The sequence below is a fragment of the Cuculus canorus genome, chromosome 4 (genome assembly GCF_017976375.1).
Source record: "Cuculus canorus isolate bCucCan1 chromosome 4, bCucCan1.pri, whole genome shotgun sequence".
NCBI lineage: Eukaryota > Metazoa > Chordata > Aves > Cuculiformes > Cuculidae > Cuculus > Cuculus canorus.
Genome location: NC_071404.1, coordinates 15368395 through 15390100, shown reverse-complemented (window position 1 = coordinate 15390100; position 21706 = coordinate 15368395). Strand labels below are relative to the sequence as shown.

Here is a 21706-nt window from a genome sequence, read left to right as displayed (position 1 = left end):
CAAGATGATATCACTTGCTTATGCCATGTAGTGATACATTATGTTTTGCTCTGATACATGACAAGAACCATCTTTGGGAATTGCTTTCAAGCCATTCTAACTGCATGCAATTTTTATCTTTAATACCATACTGCTGTATTACATTTTTGCATCACTTTCCATGATAGGATGTTAAATACATTATATAAAGAAGCTCTGCCTTCTCCAGCCTCAGCATTACCCTTCCGCCTTCTATTCTAGTTTTATATACAAAGAATATAATACTTGGCCTTTCAAAGGCCAATTATTCTTCCACAGAAAGACACACTTGTTCCCGTTTTTCTTTTCTAACCTACACAGATCTTTCTTTTCTACACTTTTAAACCTACGTCCTCCTAAAGTGCAGTTAAAATGTGAAACTCTTGCCAAATACTCCTGTGGAGAGTAAAAACTTACATAACTTCAAAAAGAGGCTGGTGAAATTAATGGAAATCTGTCAAAGGATGCTAAATATAAAATCAACATCTCAAACCCAGAAAAGTCCAAAGTTGCAATCAGCAGAGGAAGGGGCTTCTAGGGAAGCACTGCTACGCACTGCTCTCTAATTTGACTCTTACTTAAATAGTATTACTAACAGAAATAATCTTCTGATGTTACTTTCATTCATTGCTTTTTCCTAGCCTTGAATCTACATGGCGCTCTGAAAACACTTGCAGCTCAGGTAAGAGCCCCAGATTGCTTTGAAAACTAGGCTAATATTCTGTCATATGCTGTGTACAAGCAGAAAACCAATAAACTGATAAAAGCATAAACAACAGGAAAAACATAATGAAATATCACTTTGGCAAACAGTACTGTCTCTTCCATCAGTAACCAGAAGGAAAAGATGGAAGTTATTGATAATTACATTTTTCTCACTCATATAATAAACATTAGGTCATTTCTCCAACCAACACTGCATGAAACAAAAATGCTCTCTGTTGTAGAGCAGGATATGGTGGTTTTTATCTTCAGTTAACCATTTTTCCCTCATTTTGTGTACCTGCAAACCGCAGTTGACTATACATTGAACATACACAATTGCTTTTCTCACGACGTTTCTGGTGCATCCTAGTCAGACTCAGCCTGAGCTTCCCACACTACCCCAAGCTCTGTTTGTGTTGTTGCCCACCCCCTGAACTGGCGGGCTCCCCAGTCATACAGTGAGCCGGGTCTGGTTGGTAAATAGCAGCCCTGAATCTACAGCCAATGAATCACATGTGCTTTGGAAGGACTGTTTTCCCCTAGGTAAGGTCCCTCCGTCAGCCACCTTCTCAGGAGCGCAGTGTGGGGCTGGAACACGAAGCCAGGAACCACTTCCATCTTTTCCTTAATGCAAGAGCAATCTCACTGTGTGGTCCTAAATTTGTCAATTGAAACAAGGCACAGAACAGACTGAAATATTGCCATAGCAGAACCTCCAAATCCTTTAAGGTTTCTAGAGCGTGGCGGAAACAATGCTAGTTGGCAACGGGAGAAGCACATTTAGTATGATCTAACTTAACAGCACCTCTGATCCGACACAAACACCAAGGGCTCAAGAGGCGAGAGTAGAACAGAATGAACCATTACACTTGTGGAATACGAAAGTCTCATAGTATTTTGTAATTTTATTTAGCAATTGCTATTTCATTATAGTTTATCTTTGATATTTTACTATGTTTATGTGCTCAAGTGGTGCTGGCAGAGTGGTGCTAATTAGTAAACATCTAGAAATTAAAGCATCATATCGCTTGGGGCACGAATCTGAAATCACTGGTTCTGCACTAGCATAAGACCAGTCATAACTGACAGCTCTATGTTTTAAAGGTTCATACCACAATACTGTGTTTTTGAACTGTAAATGGTATTCTCAGATCTACTAAGTAAAACTGACCGGATAAAATATAACTATAACTTAAGCTTAAAAAATACAACTTTTTCCATCTGAATTTACTTTTACAGGATCCACATTAAATGTAGAGAATTTGTCAGTGAAGAAGTCACCACCTCCTGCACCGTACCCATCATGCAAAAATAAATCAAAACAGTCAATTGTAAAACAGGAAATGCAATCTCTTACACAACCCATTGGAAAGGTAAGGAACACTTCATAAAGAGACAGGTATTAAGAAAAAAGTATTATCACAAAAGGGCACACAAACCATAAGAGCTAATGTTTACGGAAAACATTTCCTCAGGAAATTAAATGGTCTGAAAGCTGTGGGTATTCAGTACCCCTGAAAACAGTCCAATATGAGTCCTGAAATCGCAAATAAGAATTTACTGTATAATTTCATTCCAGTTTCCTAGTAGGACTTCTCAATATAGATACATTACAATTACTTTTATAAACCCTGCTAAACTTGATTCAAATGCAGACTATATCTAATTTGTTCTCACTGGCTTTTGTTCCTGCCAAGCTGTGGTTAATTTCTATACGCTGATTATTCTATCTTAATTTTAAGGATTTAAACAAATATGAATGGTACATTGGAGAATACAATCGCCATGAAGCAGAGAAGGCACTGTTACAGGAAAACACTGTAAGTACAGTTTATCTTCAAATCTGGGGTGTAATCTCTTGCAGAAAATGTCTGTAAAGCGTCCACAAAGGCTTACAGGGTTTCTTTTGAACTAACTATACAATCCATAACTTAAATCTGTGTCATGCAGGATGGGACATTCTTGGTTAGAGATTGTTCAAAGAAATCAAACGCTGAACCATACGTTTTGGTTGTCTATTATGGAAGAAGAGTATACAACATTAAAGTACGTTTTCTGGAAGAGAGTCAACAATATGCACTGGGAACGGGGCTCAAAGGAGATGACGTAAGTGAAATCCCACATAATGTCAAGGCTACAGCTTTTATGCTGCATTTCACAAGTTCTTAATACTAAAGACTAGTTATAAACTCTTTCACATAAACTGTGTTTCATTACAGTGTCTTTTACAATGCTCTCATTTCAGCCATGTCCAAAAGTTTCTGCAACCTCAAGATAATAATTTAAAAAACAATTTCACATACTATGCTCAAATTCAAATTTAAATCAATGTGAAAATTGCCTAAGTACTTAGAATCCTTCTACCTACTCTAAGTAACACCTGCAAAGTAAAGGGGAAAGAAAAGTCTTCCCTTACATGTTATTTTAGCATACTTTTAACTTGTTAAACTATATATTTAAAAATATATACAATTCCACATATCTGATAGCATGGCCTGTTGCAATTATTGCTGCATGATGTCTCCTACTGTCTGTCTCACATAGCAAAAGCAGAAACAGTACATTTAAAAAAAATGAGGAAATAGGACTAAAGTCATCATGGATATTCAGAAGTAATTAAATCATATGGATCCTCACCAATCACTCTTTCACATATGGTAAATTTCAATTAGAATATCCCTTTACATTAGCAATGCTTTTTTACATAATTCAATTATAATCATAGTAAGAGTCTAATTCTTATTCTATCTGGTTAAATAACAGATACTGTATCTGCATGTCTTTCACACAAGAAAATATGAAGTTAAAACTGCAACAGTCATCTCTATAAAGATGTGATACTCACAAAAAAAAAAAAAAAAACCCTACAAAAATGCTCAGCCGAGCATGAGCATGAAATGAAATTCAGCATAAGGGAGGACCAGCTACACAGCAAAAAAAAGCAAACAATCCACTATGAGTATTATGAGGGTTATTAGCTATGTAAATGACAGACAGAAAACTAAATAAAGTGAAGAGCAAAGGCTTTGTAGCTCAGTCTTAAATTACATCCTTTTTACATTTGTCAATACCTTTAAAACTTACCTTTTCTATAGACAGACTTGAAAAAAAAACTGAAATCAAACCTGACCCTAACCTGGTAAATTTGGCAGGTCTGAGATTTACATTTGGACTCTCTTTAGAAAACACTGGATAGGGTTCATGAGCTTTCAGAAATGAGGCAGAATGCCAGCAAGTTGTTCTTCAAGAACACTGGTTTAGGGGAAAATGTCCTTCATTGTTCAGAAACGCAGAAGGGTAGAACTAATCAAGAACTACTCCAAGTACCATCACCCTAGCATTGCTGTAATGAGCCTTCAGTGTCCTGAAAAAAAAAAGCAGTGTTCTGAACTGAACCTCCCAGATAACTTCCTACAGTTTTTGGATGATATAGGAGAAAGCAAATTTAGTTTTCTGTGGTTCTTACATTGTTTAGTCTTCCTGCAATGGCTGTGAAAAAAAAAATGGGTCAAATAAGAAACAATAACTGACTAAAAAAAATAAATGGAACTGAAATACAGTGCATTACAGGATAATGTAGTATGTGAACGGTACACTTCAGAATAAAGACAAACTGGTTTTTCATTATTTTACCAGATTTAGCAATTAAGGCAATGAGAAAATTAACTGAACAATACACTAACAATTTGAAAAATTCTTAGTGAACTAAAAGGAAGACCAACACAACCCCTCCCATATCAGGAAATACCAAAATATATGACTTAGCTGTTTGTTCCAAGTTGCACACAAGAAGTACATACCTTAAACAGTAGGTCTGGAGACACAACAGTCAAATTGCAAAGTTACAATTCCAGAATAAGAATTTCAAGCATCTAATTAATAACCAGCAGCACATCTTAGATTTGGCTCTACCAGGCCAAATCTGTAATCATTACTTGTTACTTTAAGCCCTCTTTTTCAATATTGCTTCTCTTGAATACAGAGAATATGTTTTTTTCATATGCAGTTCAGCACTCATATAGTCCTCTAAGGCCATAAAGAGGAGGAAAAAGCATTGATCATCACATTTTGATTTTAAAAAATCATTACTTCTGGTCCAAAGCAGATAAAATTACAGTACAACTTTTTAACTTTCCAACAAAAAAAAATAAGAAAACAGGAAAATAACTTGTGCTGATAAAGAGTAAATTTAGAATGAAAAAAAATAGGATTATTTTGTTATGGCATGAAATACAAACCATAGTTTTGTCCAGATTTCTAGTAGCAGTATTGATCTTGAACATATGGCAAAGACAAAACAGTGAAGTGGAACAAACATACACAAGTAAAAATTATGGAAATAAAACTTAAAAAATTTAGCACCCTGGTTTTGACATCAAATAATTTTCATCTTGAAATAATACAGGAACAGTAACACCAAATCACAGATCTAATCAGATTCTCTTATTATAAACCAGGTGTGGATCAGGTGGAGATGACAGAAACTACCACTAGATACTACCATGCATACAGTGAATGCCCATACTTATAGCAAATTTGATATAACAGAAATGCAAGACAAGTATCAATGTCACAGTAAGCTTGCAATACTGATAGCTTAAGGATGTGGTGGTGAGAGCTGTGGTTGGATGTGGTTGGATTAAGACACTCCTACCAGGCCAGATGATGATAAATACCTTAGATAGCCTTCCATGGCTGCTAGATCCAATTCAGGAATCTCAAACCACACCTTCATCATTTTAGAAACAGGATTGGAGGATGTCATTGTCTTGGACACCAGAGAACAAGACTAAAACCCTGCTGAGACCCTTCTTGTTCCATATTTTAAAGGGGCTTCATAGCAACTTTCTCAGTAGACTGAATGTGAAAATAAAAGGTACATTTAAAAAGGTACAAAGAAACTTGCAGTGTAAAGTATCATGTAATGCTATTTAAGCATAACTTTTGACATGGGAAAGTTAGCAATGAATTGTAGTTGAAACATCTTTTCGCAATCTATCATTACATATGGCATCACAAACTTTCACTGGTGATACTTCATTCTCAGGGCTTAAGCATGCTCCTTTTTTGCCCTAAGCAGCCAGTTGTTTTCTCCTACACAGGACAAGCACACATAGGAATAAAGAGGATTGAATTCTAGTGCTTTTCTTTTTATGATTGCTTCTATGTAATGTAATGTAATCTAATCTAAATTCTATGCAAAATATTGCCTATTTCTAATACTATCATTTGCAATTATTTTAATGTTATAGATAAAATCATCTAGCAATTTCATTTTCAGTCACTGATTACAAAATTCCTTTTTCCCCCAGAAATTTAATTCTATGGAAGAAATGATAGACTTCTACAAATATGTTCCAATCACACTCATTGACGGAAAAGATAAATCAGGAATCCGGAGAGAACAATGCTACCTTACATATCCATTCAAGTTGTGTAAAAGATATTTTCTGCCTTAGTATCACCAATTTGTTCATAGAGATGAAAGTAGAAAAATTATTTAAATGTGTCAAAAATCAGATTAGCCTTTGCACTAGGAGTTTCCCGTAGTATTATGAAACATTGTAAATGCTCCACTAAAAAAACTTCTTATCAATGATTATACAGATCTACTCCGTTTTTTTTATGCTTGGAACTTGTTTTTAACTTAGAAGATACAGGTAAAGTATATGCCATTGTTTTAATTCACAGAAAAGTGTTAAGAGAGACCGAATCCTAATATTTTGACAACAATTGAGCAATTTACTTATCTTGCACTGTACCTTCTAATACAAGACACCCAAACTCAGTCTTGCATACCTAAGTGCCACTGAAGCTCAGTCAGTAGCAAAACCTAATAAAACATACTACAGTCATATATAAAATAGTCTTGCTTTTAAAAATACCCATGAAATGCTATTTACCCGAGTATTCAATGTTTAACTATTTCATTTAGCATGCTTACCTATATGCCCAATTACAAGCTGTGCTCAGCAGCCACTGAAGTCATTGGGTGGTATCAACTAGTGTTCATAAGTCTCAGAGCAGATTATAAAGCTAGCTTTATTCTATTACTTAACTAACACTTATTCTTTAGTTTAAGTAGCAGATAGTTTTTATTCCATATCTGAGCCTTCAAACACTTAGTATGACCATTACACAAACAGTCCCTTTGAATTTATACTATATGTAAAAATAGAGATAAAAAAATCAGTTAGAACAGCACATGTGCTTCAAACTCAGCAAGAAAATATATTCCAGTGTATATCAAAGACAACGAGAAGGTGATATTTTTCAAACAAAACATACAATAATATTTATTCATACAATCTGAGTTTTGGAAGGCTTAACTACATTCATTATAAAAAAAAAGGCAAAATTTTGTATTTTTCTGCAAAGCATCCGTAATCTTCCTTTCTAAGCACGCAGAGAAGTTTGATTAGATTATTGGAATCTACCAAGAAAGCAACTTCCATTACTTTATCCTTGCAGAATAGGAACAAGAAGAATAAAATCACTCGAGATCAAAACTTGACATTTCAACCCAGTTTAGGATATAATATGTAGTGACACAAAGTAGCTGTAAAAATAAATTTAGCAGTTGCCTGTTATTTCCTTGCAACTTTTTGATTTCTCAATGCTGCAGCAAAATGCAAGAGCACATTCATTATGACTATTTCTCCCAAACACTGAGACTGTTAAACTTGAAAGAAATTATTCTGACATGACATTATGTATAAAGAAGAATGAAAATTAACAGCATAGAAGCTGCTCAGCAGAGTTTGACAGCAGAGCTCATGAAAAGGATAAGCAGTGTGATATCATGCTGCTTTAAGAGTTTCACAGCCACCATACAACTTAACTTACAAAATGTTTTCATGTTAAAACAAAAATATTTTCTGAATTAAACCCATGAAAAAGCCACATCTTAACAATTTAGGTAGCAGATTATGGCAGTGACATATAAAGCTTTGCAGATGTTTACTAAAACAGTAAACTTGTTCACAAAAGACAAGCATTACTAGCATAAGGAAAACTACCTGCAGTTTACACTGATGAGCAGCAACACTTCCCCTGGCCCACCATTACAGCCTTCATAAGGAATGTTCTAATTTTGCCAGTGACAACTCTCACAAAGCAAATTCAAAACTATTTATTTAGTAACTTCTGCAGAGACAAAATTAATTCAAACAGTAAACTGAACTGAAGAAGTTCAAAGGAGGAATTTCAATCATTTTTTTTTCTTACGTTAAGAATTGCAATATTTATTAGATGTGATATGCCAGAATTTTAAAATGGAAGATATTTTCACAATCAAAAATGCAAATAGTATTGTTAGGTTTGGCATCAAAGTATATGAAGTGAAAAAATCCTCTAGTGTACCCACTAAAAAAATATAATTCCATTTGAATACAAAATGAGAACTGTCATTTCATTATTATCGACAAAACAGATAAAAGGAAGTTTGTTCTGTGGAACAGGTCAGTCCAATATTAATGATACAAAATTTTTCAATGTGAGCATCATGAAAAAATCTGAATTAAAGCACCAACTATCTGAAGGATTTTAACACTGTATTGCAAAATGACTGGAAAGCAAGGTTTTAACTGGTTTTGAAAATAAACCTCAGTCAGATGTAGTTTTAAAAATATTTACATTTCAATACAGATAACAATACATACTTTATAAAAAAAATGTATAATCTGCTAGAGTATATAAAAAAAAATATTCCCAGCTTAAATCGTTTACAAAAATGCATCAACAGTGAAAAAGTCAGGAACTACCCATGTTTCAATAGTCCCAGTTCAAACATAGAACACACATCCAGCATTTGAATCAATATTGACTTTCTTATCTGTAAAAATTTAAGAAGTTATTTTAATTGTAACTATGTGCTTCAATATAGTTCATTCAATACAATTTTAAAACAATTTCAAAACAATTTCAAACTGACAAGATGAAGAAAGACAGCTATTGTTCATGTACAGAAACATCAGACTTCAGTATCACCCATCCCTCTTCTCAACTAAAAACCTGAAATTTGGCCCTGACATAGGAAAGTGTTTAAGCAACTGAACAACATTTACACTGCACTGAAGTCGGTAGATACACATCAGACGTACATATGTAACTAGGCACATGCTTATAAGAATTGAGGCCTACAAAAAATGTAGTCTCACAACACGCAAATTCTAGAATGAAAGATTGCACTGAAAATCTGTTTCAACACTGTCAATATAAAAGCTGTGCAACATGGTTTTTCATTTTGAAAAGTCTTTAGCAAGTTCTCCCTGTAAAGAAGTATTAACTTGCTTACTAGAGTTCTAATCAAATGCCCAATTCTGCAAATGTGTTTCTATCAGCCTTGAGACCATACACAGAAAAGCTTCTCTCTCCTAGCAGTCCATGCCTTGAAGGGTATCTCCAGCTCTGCCTGTTCAACAAAGATGGTAAAGAAAGCTGTCAGTGTTCTGCTCTTTTTCCTCACATCTACACAATACAGGCTAGGTAAAGACTAAGTACTAAACAACATTAAACTTTTTAGTGCTATCTGACCTAGTGGAAGTAGTTTTTAATCCCACAGATTTTTCATTTACACCTCTGTATCTACTCTGAGGTCAGCAGAAGTGTTTGTGTTTCACTGAAACAGAGTACTTGCATTTAAAGTTTTATTTCTTATGCATGGAGTTTAATTTGCCATTAAAATCTATGAGATACACTTGCTGCCCACAGAGGATCAAAGGTGCTCCTCAGTACATGTATACTTGATCTCTGAAACACCATGCTGTAATAAAGCAAACTAAACCCTTTAAATCTACAAAGATCTCATCGTCAGAGATTTTAATCCAGAGACTTAGCAAAAACCAGTTACAGCACAGTATCCTAGCATGGAGAATGGTAACCAGAAAGATGTTTGCATAGCAAGTCTTTTTCAAATTTCTCCTATGGAGCAGATAAAGTTGACCTTCAATACAAATTCCAAACATAACAGTGCAAAGCAGTGCTTAATCCTCACTACTGGTTTCTTTGTCTCTCTGTAACTCTGCTCTGCTTTGCTCTCCCACTTTTCTAACAGCAGAGACCTTTTGGCAAAATAAGTTGTGTCAATCTTCCTTTCCAAGCAAGTTAGCGGCACTACTTAAAAATAAGAAGGCAATCCTCCTCTAGCCTCTCAGTTAATGCTTTTTTGCTGGAAGAGAAAGAACATCCCAACCCTTGGTTGCCTCTATCAAGTGCCTCTGTCCATGACTAATCCATTCTTCTTGGTCCATATATACTCTTCCACAGAACCAACACTTAAACATACACTGAAGTGTTTCAGGTGGTGAAGTTTCCACCACCTGGTAGTTGTTTTTATGGGTCTTTTTTAGTTTCATTTTTAACATACTCCGCTTTTTTGCTTGGTTTCCTGTCTCACCATTTTGAAGAGTAAGACGCTTCCGATAACGCTTGACACCAAGACAACTGGTTGTCCTTTCTGATAGAACTACCTTCAGGACTTGACCTTTATACTTGTTGATAGTCTTCATGACGTTAATTATCTCTGGCGAGTCAACGTCCGGATGGTTTAGAACCACAACTGGCTGGTTACGACGAGGGCATTTTATTAATTGATTCATTCTGAGAGGGACAAGCCGAAGACGCCTTGCTGTCAACAGATACGACATGTCAGAACTTGAACTGCTTTCTGACTGAGTTCTCATCTTCCTCTTAGGAAGTTCCCTGATGCTTGCTTGCTTCGCCTTATTTCTGGGACCTAGTTGACTTCTTGAGTAGGGTTTGCTTTGCTTATTTCCACCACTGCTTTTCTGAAATGGTACATTAGCTTGTTTCCTACTATTTTTAACACCTGCCTCTCGCTTTGGTCTTTGCCTGAGTGATATACTTCGGGACCGAGCACTCAGTTCACTCTGATTAGGCAAATATGGCAAATTACTGCTCTGTGTCTCAGAACCACTGACAGGAACGGGACGAGGCAGAAACATCTCACTGCAATACACAGAAGGAGCTGACATTTCACTCCTGTTTTCTATTCCACTTGAGTTTTGACTGTTAGTAGCCTTCAGCACTCTCAGCATTGTCCCTTTGGGGATAAACACTGGAGTAGCAACATGAGAATTTTTAGTTACCCTGCTTTTAGATGTTCTTGAAAATGTAAGCAGCTGACCTTCACTGTGTTCTTCACTAGCGATCACACTGTTTTCACCATGCACTTGAGGCAAACAGGCAGACTGTTCCACTTTAGTAGCAGGAACAACCCTCTCGCAGCTTGCTGAATTTTCTTGAGGGGAAAACATCTTTTTACTAGAAGCCTGACATCTCACAGGCATGGATTTCATGTTAGACTCGGCAGCAGACATGAGCTGGGCAATCTTTCTACACAGCAACGTTGCTGACTTCTTATTGTGTGTTGCATCATCCCATCTGACACCATCTGGAACATTTTCAGCCCCAGAGCTAAGAGAAAATACAGACGAAATAACAGGTCCCTCAAAAAGGTTGCCCTTATTTTCCACCTTCTGTAGTTCCAATGATTCCAGAAGAAGATTGTTCCTTTGACTTATGGTTTCAGTTCTCATTTCTTTGCTAAAGCCAAAAGTCACGTGCTCGCAAGGTGGAGTTTTAGTGACATGGAAGTTTTTCCCTGCTTCAGAAGATAGAACAGGTTTTTTATCAGAGCTCTTGCCAGCTAAATGTGTTTCTGTACAGCTGACTGGCAGACTCCTACATTCTTTTTCATCCCTCTTTAGAGGCAATGTTTCCTTTTGTTTTAAGACTGCAGAAGAGGAAGAATTTTTGCCCTCCCGAACAGCCTCTACTGAAACGTTCTTGGAACTTTTCTCTTCAAAAACAGCGTGTTTTGGAGCGGGTATAGCCACACCTTCTTCATAACAATGCAAGTCACTATGTAAGCTATTTTTTCTATCTACTTCCCAACCTGAGGATTTAAGATCAGGATTTTTTTCAGTACTGTTCACCACCAGAGGTGAAGAACAAAGTTCTATGACACCTGAATGGACATCAATACCTTTCACCAAATGGAAGCATAATTTTGATGCATCTTCCTTCTGTACAGATGCAGAATTACAGTCCGAGAGTTGAGAATCAGAAAAAAGACATTCAGAAATCTTGTCATACGTACTGTCCAAATTAAGCTGGTTACTAATGCTTGATAATTTGTCTACATTCACTTCCATGGTTAGTAACTCATTTTGAGAAACATTAGATGTTTTTTTTCCTTCTGCAGATAGTTCTGTACCTTGATTCTCAAGTTCCTCTTCAGCGCTGTTCACAGGTTTGCAAGTTCCTTCTTTGATAGGAATTAGCTTAAGAACAAGCTGTTGCGCTCCATTTGCTATTTTAATCTCTACTATCTGAGCTAAACAGTTAGAGGGAACTACAAATTCAGACGGTGCAATTACTGTTAAAGGCATCCCAGGTTGTAATGGCTCCATTTTTGGAGAATAAACCTCAACTTCCACACTTTGATTCTCACATACACTTATTTCAGATGACTCCAATACTGTTTTATCCGGGACTGATGCTGCATTTACACTACATTCTACATCATGAGACAAACAGACTAGTTTAGTTACTTTTTCTGGAATCTCACAAACCATATTTGAAGATGAATTTGAAAGCTCATTCTGAAAAGGAATTTTATCGTATTTCTGTTTTTCGAATAAAGCACTTTGACTCAACAAGTAAGATTTCTTTTGCTTATGGTTTATGATAGCATCTGACAGCCGTTTTATGGGTGCTTTATGTACTCTTCTTGTATGTTTTACTATATAATCATGCCTAACAGCACCATACTCACAGTATTCACAATGATACGGAAAAGTTCCAGTGTGTTTCACTAAATGTCTCTGGAATTCTCCTTTGGTGTAGGATATATGATTACAGTGGGAACAAATAAATTTAATTTCTTCATGTTGACTTACGTGCTTTTTATACTGCAGGGGATCCTTTGTTGAAAATCTACATTTATCACAGTAGTATTTACCAGGCAGAAAGTTTTTAACTTTAAAAGTTTTATGAGTTTTACTTTGGGATTTTTTTTCAGGTTTTTCAAACTCTACAGCATTGGCACCCTTGGGAACAAAATGTAAAGCTGGTGGTGTAATCCTACTACATTTCTTGCAGATGAAAATTTTATCTTCAGTCCACCCAAGCTTCTTATGCTCTTCTATATCTTGCAATGAAAGTTTCTGAACACTTCTGCATTTTACACAGCTTATCAGTGACAACGTATTAATCTCAGCTTCAGATCCCTGGTAACAGCAGTTTTGCTCACCATCCCCTTTTGATGGATTTGTTTTGTCCTCAGAAGATTGCTTTGGCGATGTAGTTAAGGTATTATTTTCATCATTAACCTGTCCAGCATACAGTGTCGGTAAAATTTCCCTCATCTTTTTCAACTGCATTTCAGATGTGACTCTGCACCAGTTTTGTCAAACACAGCAGGAGAAGAGAAGGTTTTCTTGATATTAGTCTTGTGTATTGCCGCTTACCAACCAATCATTCAAGTCAATCTGCAGAATATATACTCTGGAAGAAGCGGTGCTTAAGGAACTGCGTCCATACAGTATTCCATGCTTTTAACTTTATTCAATCAACTTGCAGCACTAAAGAATAAAAAGAAGAAGATTAAGTCAGTTACAATTCACCCATCATTGAAATACAATAAACTAATAATTGGACTTTTAGTGGACAAGCACTGAATTACAGAGTGCAAGGGTACTGTTAATATACCACTGATTTTATTCTGCACATATAACCATTTAACTCTAAGCAAAACACACCAAATCAAATAATCCTTTAACATTTGCTCATACTCAAAAATATTTATAAATTCATAAAAGTATCTGGTATGCATTAAGGGCTAAAGAGTTCATGATATTTCCATGTCATGAAAAATTTTACATTTAAGAGATGTATTTTTAAGTGCAACAAGACTGATACTTGGTAACAGAACCGAGCAGAATATGACTTCAATTCATATACAGTCCTTAACTCATGAAAAGATACTACAAAACATTGCAGGTACCACTCATTTGTGAATCCCAGTAGGAAAAAGGAAAGTGACTACAATGGTTACTAGAAACATGCAACTACAAGTTTCTAAATATAAAGATTTTTCAGTTTGCATGGAAATTCCTAAGTACAGAAGGAAGTTCTTTTCTAAGCAGTGCTAATGTATCAAACCCAAACACTCTTGAACATTAATTCATAACAAGTCTTCTCAAACTAATGAAGCCAAAACAATCTGTGGCTGCAAAATTAATTACTTTCACTTCTATTAATATCTCAGTATAATCACTTCTATATATGTGGACAGTCACATAAATAATTCAATCCATCCTGATAATACAGATTGTGGCAATTGAGCAAAATAATACAATGAAAGGCAGTGAAGAACAATATCATCAGTGTAAAACACCATATTAACTTGCGCAGCATATTTGGCCCCACAGGTTCCAGCACTCTTACTGTATCTTTCCTATATTTAACATGAATATCTCAGCCTTTAAGATTTTGCCAAAACACTATTATTTGGAAAACAAACAATTAAATTAGCCTTTTGAAACATACATAAAATAAGATAAAATAAGTCCAAAGCCAACAGCAATAAGTAAAATCTACTCAACATCTTTCTCATTCAAACATTCTTACTTACAGAAATAATTGTTACACAGCTCTGCATTCATGCACAGACCCTATTTCACGAGGTTACTTCTAGATTCCTTTGGATTTCAATACATACTACAGAAGGCTTTTGCTTCTGAAATCCAGTACCTCTCTAAGCTTATCTATAGAGAGCAGGGTTTGATTTGGACTCAAAAAGTACAGTGCTGAGATCATCTAATTAGCATCTATTACAATAATCCTACGCGAATGTGGAAAACTTTACACCATGGTACATCTTCACCACGGCTTGATAGGAAAAAGGATCTGATCTAGAAAGTTCCCCTTGCATCTCCCTGTGCTCCATTTGCCAATATCTGCAATAAGAATGCTGCCCCCTAAAGATGCATCTCTGCAAAGAGTAATAATACTGATATTACCCCAAACAACAGGGAAAATAAGTTAGAAATCTGGCTAGGGACAACATAATGTCTTTTCACTCTCTAGCCAGACTGATGGCTGCACACCTTTAAAACTCCTCAGTAGGGAGTTTTTAGGACTGCAGTAATCTCATCTCAATGCAATGCAGACAGCTGTAAAATCCTATACGAAAACCCTCCATGTTCCAATGTGAAAAACATATCAATGGCAGCGTCCCAGGAAGGAGGAAAATATACATGACTACTGTATCATGATCTGAAGCTTATTTAAGCACTTCTAATGTTGGTGACATTATGCCCTCTATTATCCAGATTGTAAAGAGGAAAGAAAAAGAAAAATAAATGTTTCCTGTAATCTCAGATGGACCATTCTTCCCCTGCCAGGGCCGCTGCATTTCAGCTCTGCTGAGGGTTGATCCTAGCCAGCAGCAAAGCAGCCACACATCTACTCCTGGTTCCCCACCCCTCCATGAGAAGGAAGGGAAGTGAACTGGAGAATAACACGAAAGCTTGCAGATCTGGACAAAGGCAGCTTAATAGGCGAGGGACAGACACAGGAGGAGACACAAAGGAAATCACTCACCACCTTCCACCAGCAGACAGATGCCTGGCCAGTCTCCAAGCAACAGCCAGCTTGGGAGTCAACCTCCCTATCCCTTTCTTCCTTTAATTCCAGCTTTCATTGCTGAGCATGACCTTACACAGTATGGACAATCACCTTGACTGATTCTGGTCACCTGTCCCAGTGGTATGTCCTCCCAATCTCTTGCCCACCCCATGCCCACTCACTGTGGCAGAGGCAGAGAGGGGTGAAAAAGAAAACGTTGACATTGTCAGACACTGCTCAGCAACAGGAAAAACACTGGTGTGTTACCAACACTATCTTAGCCAAAGATGCAAAACGTGGTACCAGAAAGGCTGCTATGAAGAAGTTTAACTCTTCCCCAGCTAGATCCAGTACAAGGTGAAAAAGAACTGATTAACCAAGTGATGCTGAAGGGACACCACTCTTGCCTCCCTATCTAATTTTTCACCAACCTTTCCTGATCACTGAATAGTTAACAAGAAATGTTGATGCAAACAGGCCCACTTAGCATTATTTTTGATAAAACAACCCCGGAAGTACATTGTAATTTCATTCATTTTATTTTTCTGTTTACTTCTGAAAAATGAAACCAAAGTACAGAGAGAGGTGATGCAATCCAGCATCCATCACTCCAGGAGGATACGCGGAGGATGGGGGGAAAGCATGGGCTCTGCTAAAGATTTGTTTTGACATTTAAAAAGTTCAGAGAGATATGCTTCAGAAGATTTAATTAAAAGATACATACCCAAATTTTCAAGTTACAATAAAACGTAGATCACAAAGACCAACCCAAAGACATCTTTGAAGTAAGACCTAAAAGCCTACGAGGTGTCTGAATGGTGAATACAAGAACAGGATGGATAAAGAATGGAGTAAGAAATACTAGGAATGCTAAAATCAATTCTAGTTCCTATCTTTACAGGAATGGATTCAGAAAGTTTTCAAAAACACTCTGAAATACAGTAAGTACCTGAATTCAGAGAAATTGAAGAAGTGTAAAGATCCTAGTTTTGAAAAAAAATGGAAGAAACATAAGAGGTACACAGAAAAAGGAAAACAGAACAGTTTCTCATTCACTTCTATCAAACATCTGAAACTCAGTAACATTAAAAAGTGGGGCATTTAACAAAGGGAAACATTCCCACCTTTCACATCACTCCAGTAAGTCTTGAATCTTGCCGCTCAAGACTCAGAGATAAACAGACTTGCGGCAGTCCAAAGGCATTCCAACAATGGATATCACAAAATGACCAATTAAAAACAAGAAAAAATAAGCAGAAACGTGCAGCCTGACTGTGACACATTCATCCAGTACAAGTAATTTTGCATTGCAGTAGATAAACTACTGATGCGGCCACTGTCAGGCAGTGTCTTCCCATCATTCTATACTCCTGATATTTCCATTTACTTCAAATGCATTGATACTTCAATCACCTTTCCAAACAAAAGTATTTATTTTCCAGTGGTTTAGTTCACTTCATCTCATATTATCTGCTGCTATCAATGAAATCAGTGCAATGAACAGCATACATTTATCATATAAGATAAATAAGACCTATTGTCAGCAAAGCATACACCTCTTGCATGCTAAATTCAAAGAGTGCATCCAGCAATCTAAGTCTGCTTTGATATCAAAACACCCATAGAGGTCATCTCCTAAAACAAAGGATTTTAAACAGAATTGGAAGAACTTGTGCATCACTGTACCAGGAAGATGCAGAGCATAAAATAAGTCTCTGAAAAACTTAAATCCCTGTGGAAGCTTAGAATTATCGTCTGTATTTTACAATTACATATATATCACATACTACCCATTTAACATCAATTGACTCTCTCTGTTAAGCACTGTCAACTGCTCTACTGACCACACTATGCAGCCCCAAATTATAAGTCACTAATTTTAGGCCTAATGACTGAAAGAGAACCAAAGTGCTTCACTCAAATATAGCATACTGTGCTAACTAAAAGAATGTATTTTGTCTTAAAGCTAAATGATACAAATTAACAAAAGAAATTTTACCTACAATCATTTCTTCTGAAGAAGACATTTTGTTTCACAATAACAAGTAATCATACTGTCATAACACTTTTTGTACCTGAAATCCACAAATTTTTTCCATCAAAATGAGCGAGGAATGCCAATGCAGAGAATTAAGAACAAAGACCACACACCAGTTTTTTAGAGCTTACTTTTATTATGAAAATATACAGTTATTTCACTCTACAGAAAACAATTAATTACATTCAAAATTTTTACTACTTATAAAGTTATGCAAAATAGTGATTGAAAGCAAATCACTTTTTCAAATGCATAAGTGAAAAAATGTCCAATTTATTGATGTCTATTGGAATTGTAAGAAAGCAGATACGTATACATACTATACGGTGTTCTGCTGAAATTAAGGTCTGCTTTGCAGGCTAGGACTGAGGCTCAGCTTTATACGTATCTGAAAGATACACATTTCTGACATTATCATTCAGTTGCTTGGTGGTGTTGCAATAACCTAAGCAACACACCCTCAAATAACAGCTGCATCAAAAGGAGTATTTTAGAGAGTGCTCATACATGTTTTCTCAGTATCATGACATGTATGATCGACTTCTAAATTTATGCAGCACATTTCATACAATCTACAACCATTTAAAAATTCTCTTTGAACACCCAAAGCACCCTGACTAGTGTTTAGTGCTACCTTACTCTAAGCTTTAAGGCCTGTGAGCAACAAAGCAAGGAAGTATGGCACTGAAGAAAGTGGGAGAAGAGGGGAAAGACGTGCTAAAAGAATATATTTCTCCACATCTAGTCCTCAAAACGCTCATGTAGACACTAAAATCTAGTTCTAAAAATTTAATTCCTGCTCAAATTATCAATGTACGTAAATATGTGGATGAAAAGAGCCTGGGCAATAACCTTATCTGTAGTAACAATGCAGAACAGAATGCTGACAAAGTCCTGAAGGATATAATTAAGTCTTCTTAAAAATAATATTTTTTTATATATAAAACGTGTATTTCAGGGCACTTGGGCTACATCTATTGTAACAATGGGTTGCTTATTTAGAAGAATTCATAGTCATTTTACACTTAGGCTACATCTGTTGTAACACTTGGTGGCTTACATAGAAGAATTGGCAGACAGGAATGGTTTGAGTCGATGATCCGAGGTCTTTTCCAATCTAGTGATACCATGATTCTATGAGTTCAGTCATTTTCTACATTCAAGTGTCCAATGCAATACTTTTTTATTATAGATTCTCTTGCAACAACACTTAATGTAGGATTTGATTAAGCAATTCTCACACCCAAATACTCTAAAGGTCCCAACACAGAGGAAAGACTTCTTACTCTAACGGGCACAATACAAAGGCATCTTACTCTAAAGGGCACAATATAAAGACTTCTTACTCTAAAGAGAACAATATAAAGGCTTCTTACTCCAAAAACAATATAAGGGCTTCTTAAAGGGCCCAACACAAAGACTTCTTACTCTAAAGGGCCCAACACAAAGACTATAAAGGGCAAAATACATAGAATAAAGAATTCTTACTCTAAAGGGCCCAAAGCAGAATACAGACTTCTTACTCTAAAGGGCAAAACATAGAATAATGAATTCTTACTCTAAACAGCACAGTATAGACTAAAGAACTCTTATTCTAAAGGGCACAACAGAGGATAAAGAATTCTTACCCCAAAGGACACAACACGCATCCGAAGCAGAGGATGCCCCCTTTTGCTCAGCCATACAGTTACTAACCCGAAAGGTCCTTTTCTTCGAGAAGAAGACCCCCACGACGACCCTGGGCCACAGCTTTGCACCCCAGGCGGGTTAAAGCGGCGCTGAGGGCGCCCAGGACACACCAGCAGCCGCTCGCCGCCCCATAAGCCCCCCGTTATCCCCCCCGCCCGAGGCCGGGCCGCCCGCGGACCCCCCGGCCCGCAGGGGGCAGCACCGCGCGGCCCCTTCCCCCGGGGCGGCCTTACCTGGCGCGGCGGAGCCCGCAGGAGAACAAGAGCGGCCGGGCCGGGCGCCGGGCCGGGCAGCGCATCCCCGCGCTCCCGCCGCTCCTTCCCCCGCGCCCCGCCGGCCCCGCCCCCGGCGGCGGAACTGAGCTCACGGGCGCCGCGCCGCCCCATTGGCCAGCGCCGCCCCGCGCCCGCGGGTAGAGCTCTACCAGCCCTCGGCGCCACGGGGATGGGCTGCGATCCGCTGGGATCCGCTGCGGAGGGTTGGGGCGCTCCGCGATGTGTGTGGCTGAGGAAAAGGAGCCGCCCGGGGACAGCGGAGCTTCTCGACACGCTCACAAGTGTTTCACAGAAAGGGTCGTCGGGCACTGGCAGAGGCTGCCCAGGGAGGCGGTGGAGTCCCCGTCCCTGGAGGGATTTAAAAGACAGACGAGGTGCTGAGGGACGTGGTTTAGTGGCTGATAGAAATGATTGGACTCGTTGATCCAAGAGGTCTTTTCCAACCTGGTGATTCTGAGTGACCTGGAAAAGGAGATGGGCCTCAAGTGAATGCCTGCTAATGTTACCAGGCTATTCAGGACAAAAGCCCACTGAAGATCTGCAGAAGGATTTACGAGCCTGAATAATTAGGCAGTAAAAAAGGAATTAGGCTGTGAAAGGAGATTGTAGAGGGGAGAGTGCCGGCCTCTTCTCCTGCACTTGGGGCACAACAGCCCTGTGCAGTGCTACAGATTAGGGGAAGGGTGGCTAAAAACTGCCTGGAGGAGAAGGACCTGCGGGTGTTGGTTGACAGCGACTGAACACGAGCCAGCAGTGTGCCCAGGTGGCCAAGAAGGCCAATGGCATCTTAGCTTGTATCAGAAACGGCGTGACCAGCAGGTCGAGGGGGGTTATTCTCCCTCTGTACTCGGCACTGGTGAGGCCGCACCTCGAATCCTGTGTTCAGTTCTGGCCCCTCGCTACAAGAAGGATGTTGAGGCTCTGGAGCGTGTCCAGAGAAGAGCAACGAAGGTGGTGAGGGGGCTGGAGAACAAGTCTTATGAGGAATGGCTGAGAGAGCTGGGGTTGTTTAGCCTGGAGAAGAGGAGGCTGAGTGGAGACCTTATTGCTCTCTACCACTACCTGAAAGGAGGTTGTAGAGAGGAGGGAGCTGGGCTCTTCTCCCAAGTGACAGGGGACAGGACAAGGGGGAATGGCCTCAAGCTGTGCCAGGGGAGGTTCAGATTGGATATCAGGGAAGAATTTTTCACAGAAAAGGTCATTGGGCACTGGCAGAGGCTGCCCGGGGAGGTGGTGGAGTCCCCATCCCTGGAGGTATTTAAAAGACGGATAGACAAGGTGCTTAGGGACATGGTCTAGTGTTTGATAGGAATGGTTGGACTCGATGATACAAGAGGTCTTTTCCAACCTGGTGATTCTATGATTCTATGAAAAATACAGATTACATTCTAGGTAGATAAAAGCAGTTCACGGTGGGGAAGAATATCTTAACTTCAAATATAAACTTATTACCGCCAAGCTGACTACTACTGTGCAGTAGTAAAATCTTAGAATTACAACATCTTTCTGAAAACCTCTCTTCAGTACCTAATAGAGTTTAGGAAAAGAAACTGTATGCTGGGATTTGAAAAGGAACAGAGAACAAAAGATGCTTATGTTGCTATGTCAATTCATGATCTGACCACATCCTGAAAGCTGTTTGTGGTTCATAGTTCCTTCATCTCAGGAAAGACAGAATAATAGTGGAAAAGGTTCAATGAAAGGTAAAAAAAGGATGGTCAAGGGTGCTTTGCTCTCAGCATTCCTGTAAGGAACAACTACTAAGTGAGCTGTCTGAAAGAAGATAACTATGATATAACAAAGTGCTAAAAATCATGAGTGTACATTGTAATGTAAACAGTTACAGGTGGGAATTGTGAAGCGCTGTCCATGAAAGATAAAGGATACCTATGGACAACCAAGGTAAAGCCAGCATCCTTGCCCTTCTGACACATCCTTGAAACCCTGCCAGCATCATAGATGAGTAGTTCTAGCGAGACTGACTGCACGGATGTCAGGATCAATAGACAAGCAGCAAGAATGCTGCAGAAATAACAGTTGCTTTGCCAAGTATTACTGTGATTAGTAATTGGTAATGTGGGTTAGTCAAATTGTTTTGTACCTGAATGGTTGAAGGGTATGAGAATCCTGTGAAAAGCAACATTCAGGGTGACCCAGTTTGGCTGGCACACCTCATGAATAAATGAAGAAATACATAAATAAATATTTACCTTTGTATTTTATACATTGTTTCTTAGCCTCGCTGGTTGATCTCCAAAATTAACAGAACAGTCACCTATACTTAGCAGGTCATTTTCTTCAGAACCAGAAAAATTTGAAACATGCC

General features: G+C 38.1%; 2 protein-coding genes across 3 annotated transcripts in view; one reads left to right on the top strand and one right to left on the bottom strand.

Moving 5' to 3' along the window:
* Positions 1-6842, top strand: part of CLNK (cytokine dependent hematopoietic cell linker) — a 53491-nt gene extending 46649 nt beyond the window's left edge. The window contains exons 15-19 of the mRNA XM_054065774.1: positions 660-700; positions 1963-2096; positions 2466-2543; positions 2674-2829; positions 6036-6842. Of these exons, the coding sequence (XP_053921749.1) occupies positions 660-700; positions 1963-2096; positions 2466-2543; positions 2674-2829; positions 6036-6182 (556 nt within the window). The 3' untranslated portion in view covers positions 6183-6842. The remainder of the gene's footprint in view (positions 1-659; positions 701-1962; positions 2097-2465; positions 2544-2673; positions 2830-6035) is intronic.
* Positions 6843-6990: 148 nt separating this feature from the next.
* ZNF518B (zinc finger protein 518B) lies at positions 6991-19453 on the bottom strand. 2 transcript variants are annotated; one of them, XM_054065773.1, is made up of 3 exons: positions 19339-19453; positions 10121-13331; positions 6991-9136 (listed from the first exon to the last, which is right to left on the bottom strand). In XM_054065773.1, the coding sequence occupies exons 2-3, from the start codon at positions 13128-13130 to the stop codon at positions 9099-9101; spliced, it is 3048 nt and encodes a 1015-aa protein (XP_053921748.1). In that variant the 5' UTR covers positions 13131-13331; positions 19339-19453; the 3' UTR covers positions 6991-9098. The 2 variants fall into 2 exon arrangements, with proteins under 2 accessions (XP_053921748.1, XP_053921747.1); XM_054065772.1 differs by having other exon boundaries at positions 6991-13331.
* Between the last annotated feature and the right edge of the window lie 2253 nt (positions 19454-21706).

Bases quoted from the DNA above. Each gene is read 5' to 3' on its own strand.
- ZNF518B (XM_054065772.1), bottom strand. From the start codon at position 13,130: ATGCAGTTGAAAAAGATGAGGGAAATTTTACCGACACTGTATGCTGGA.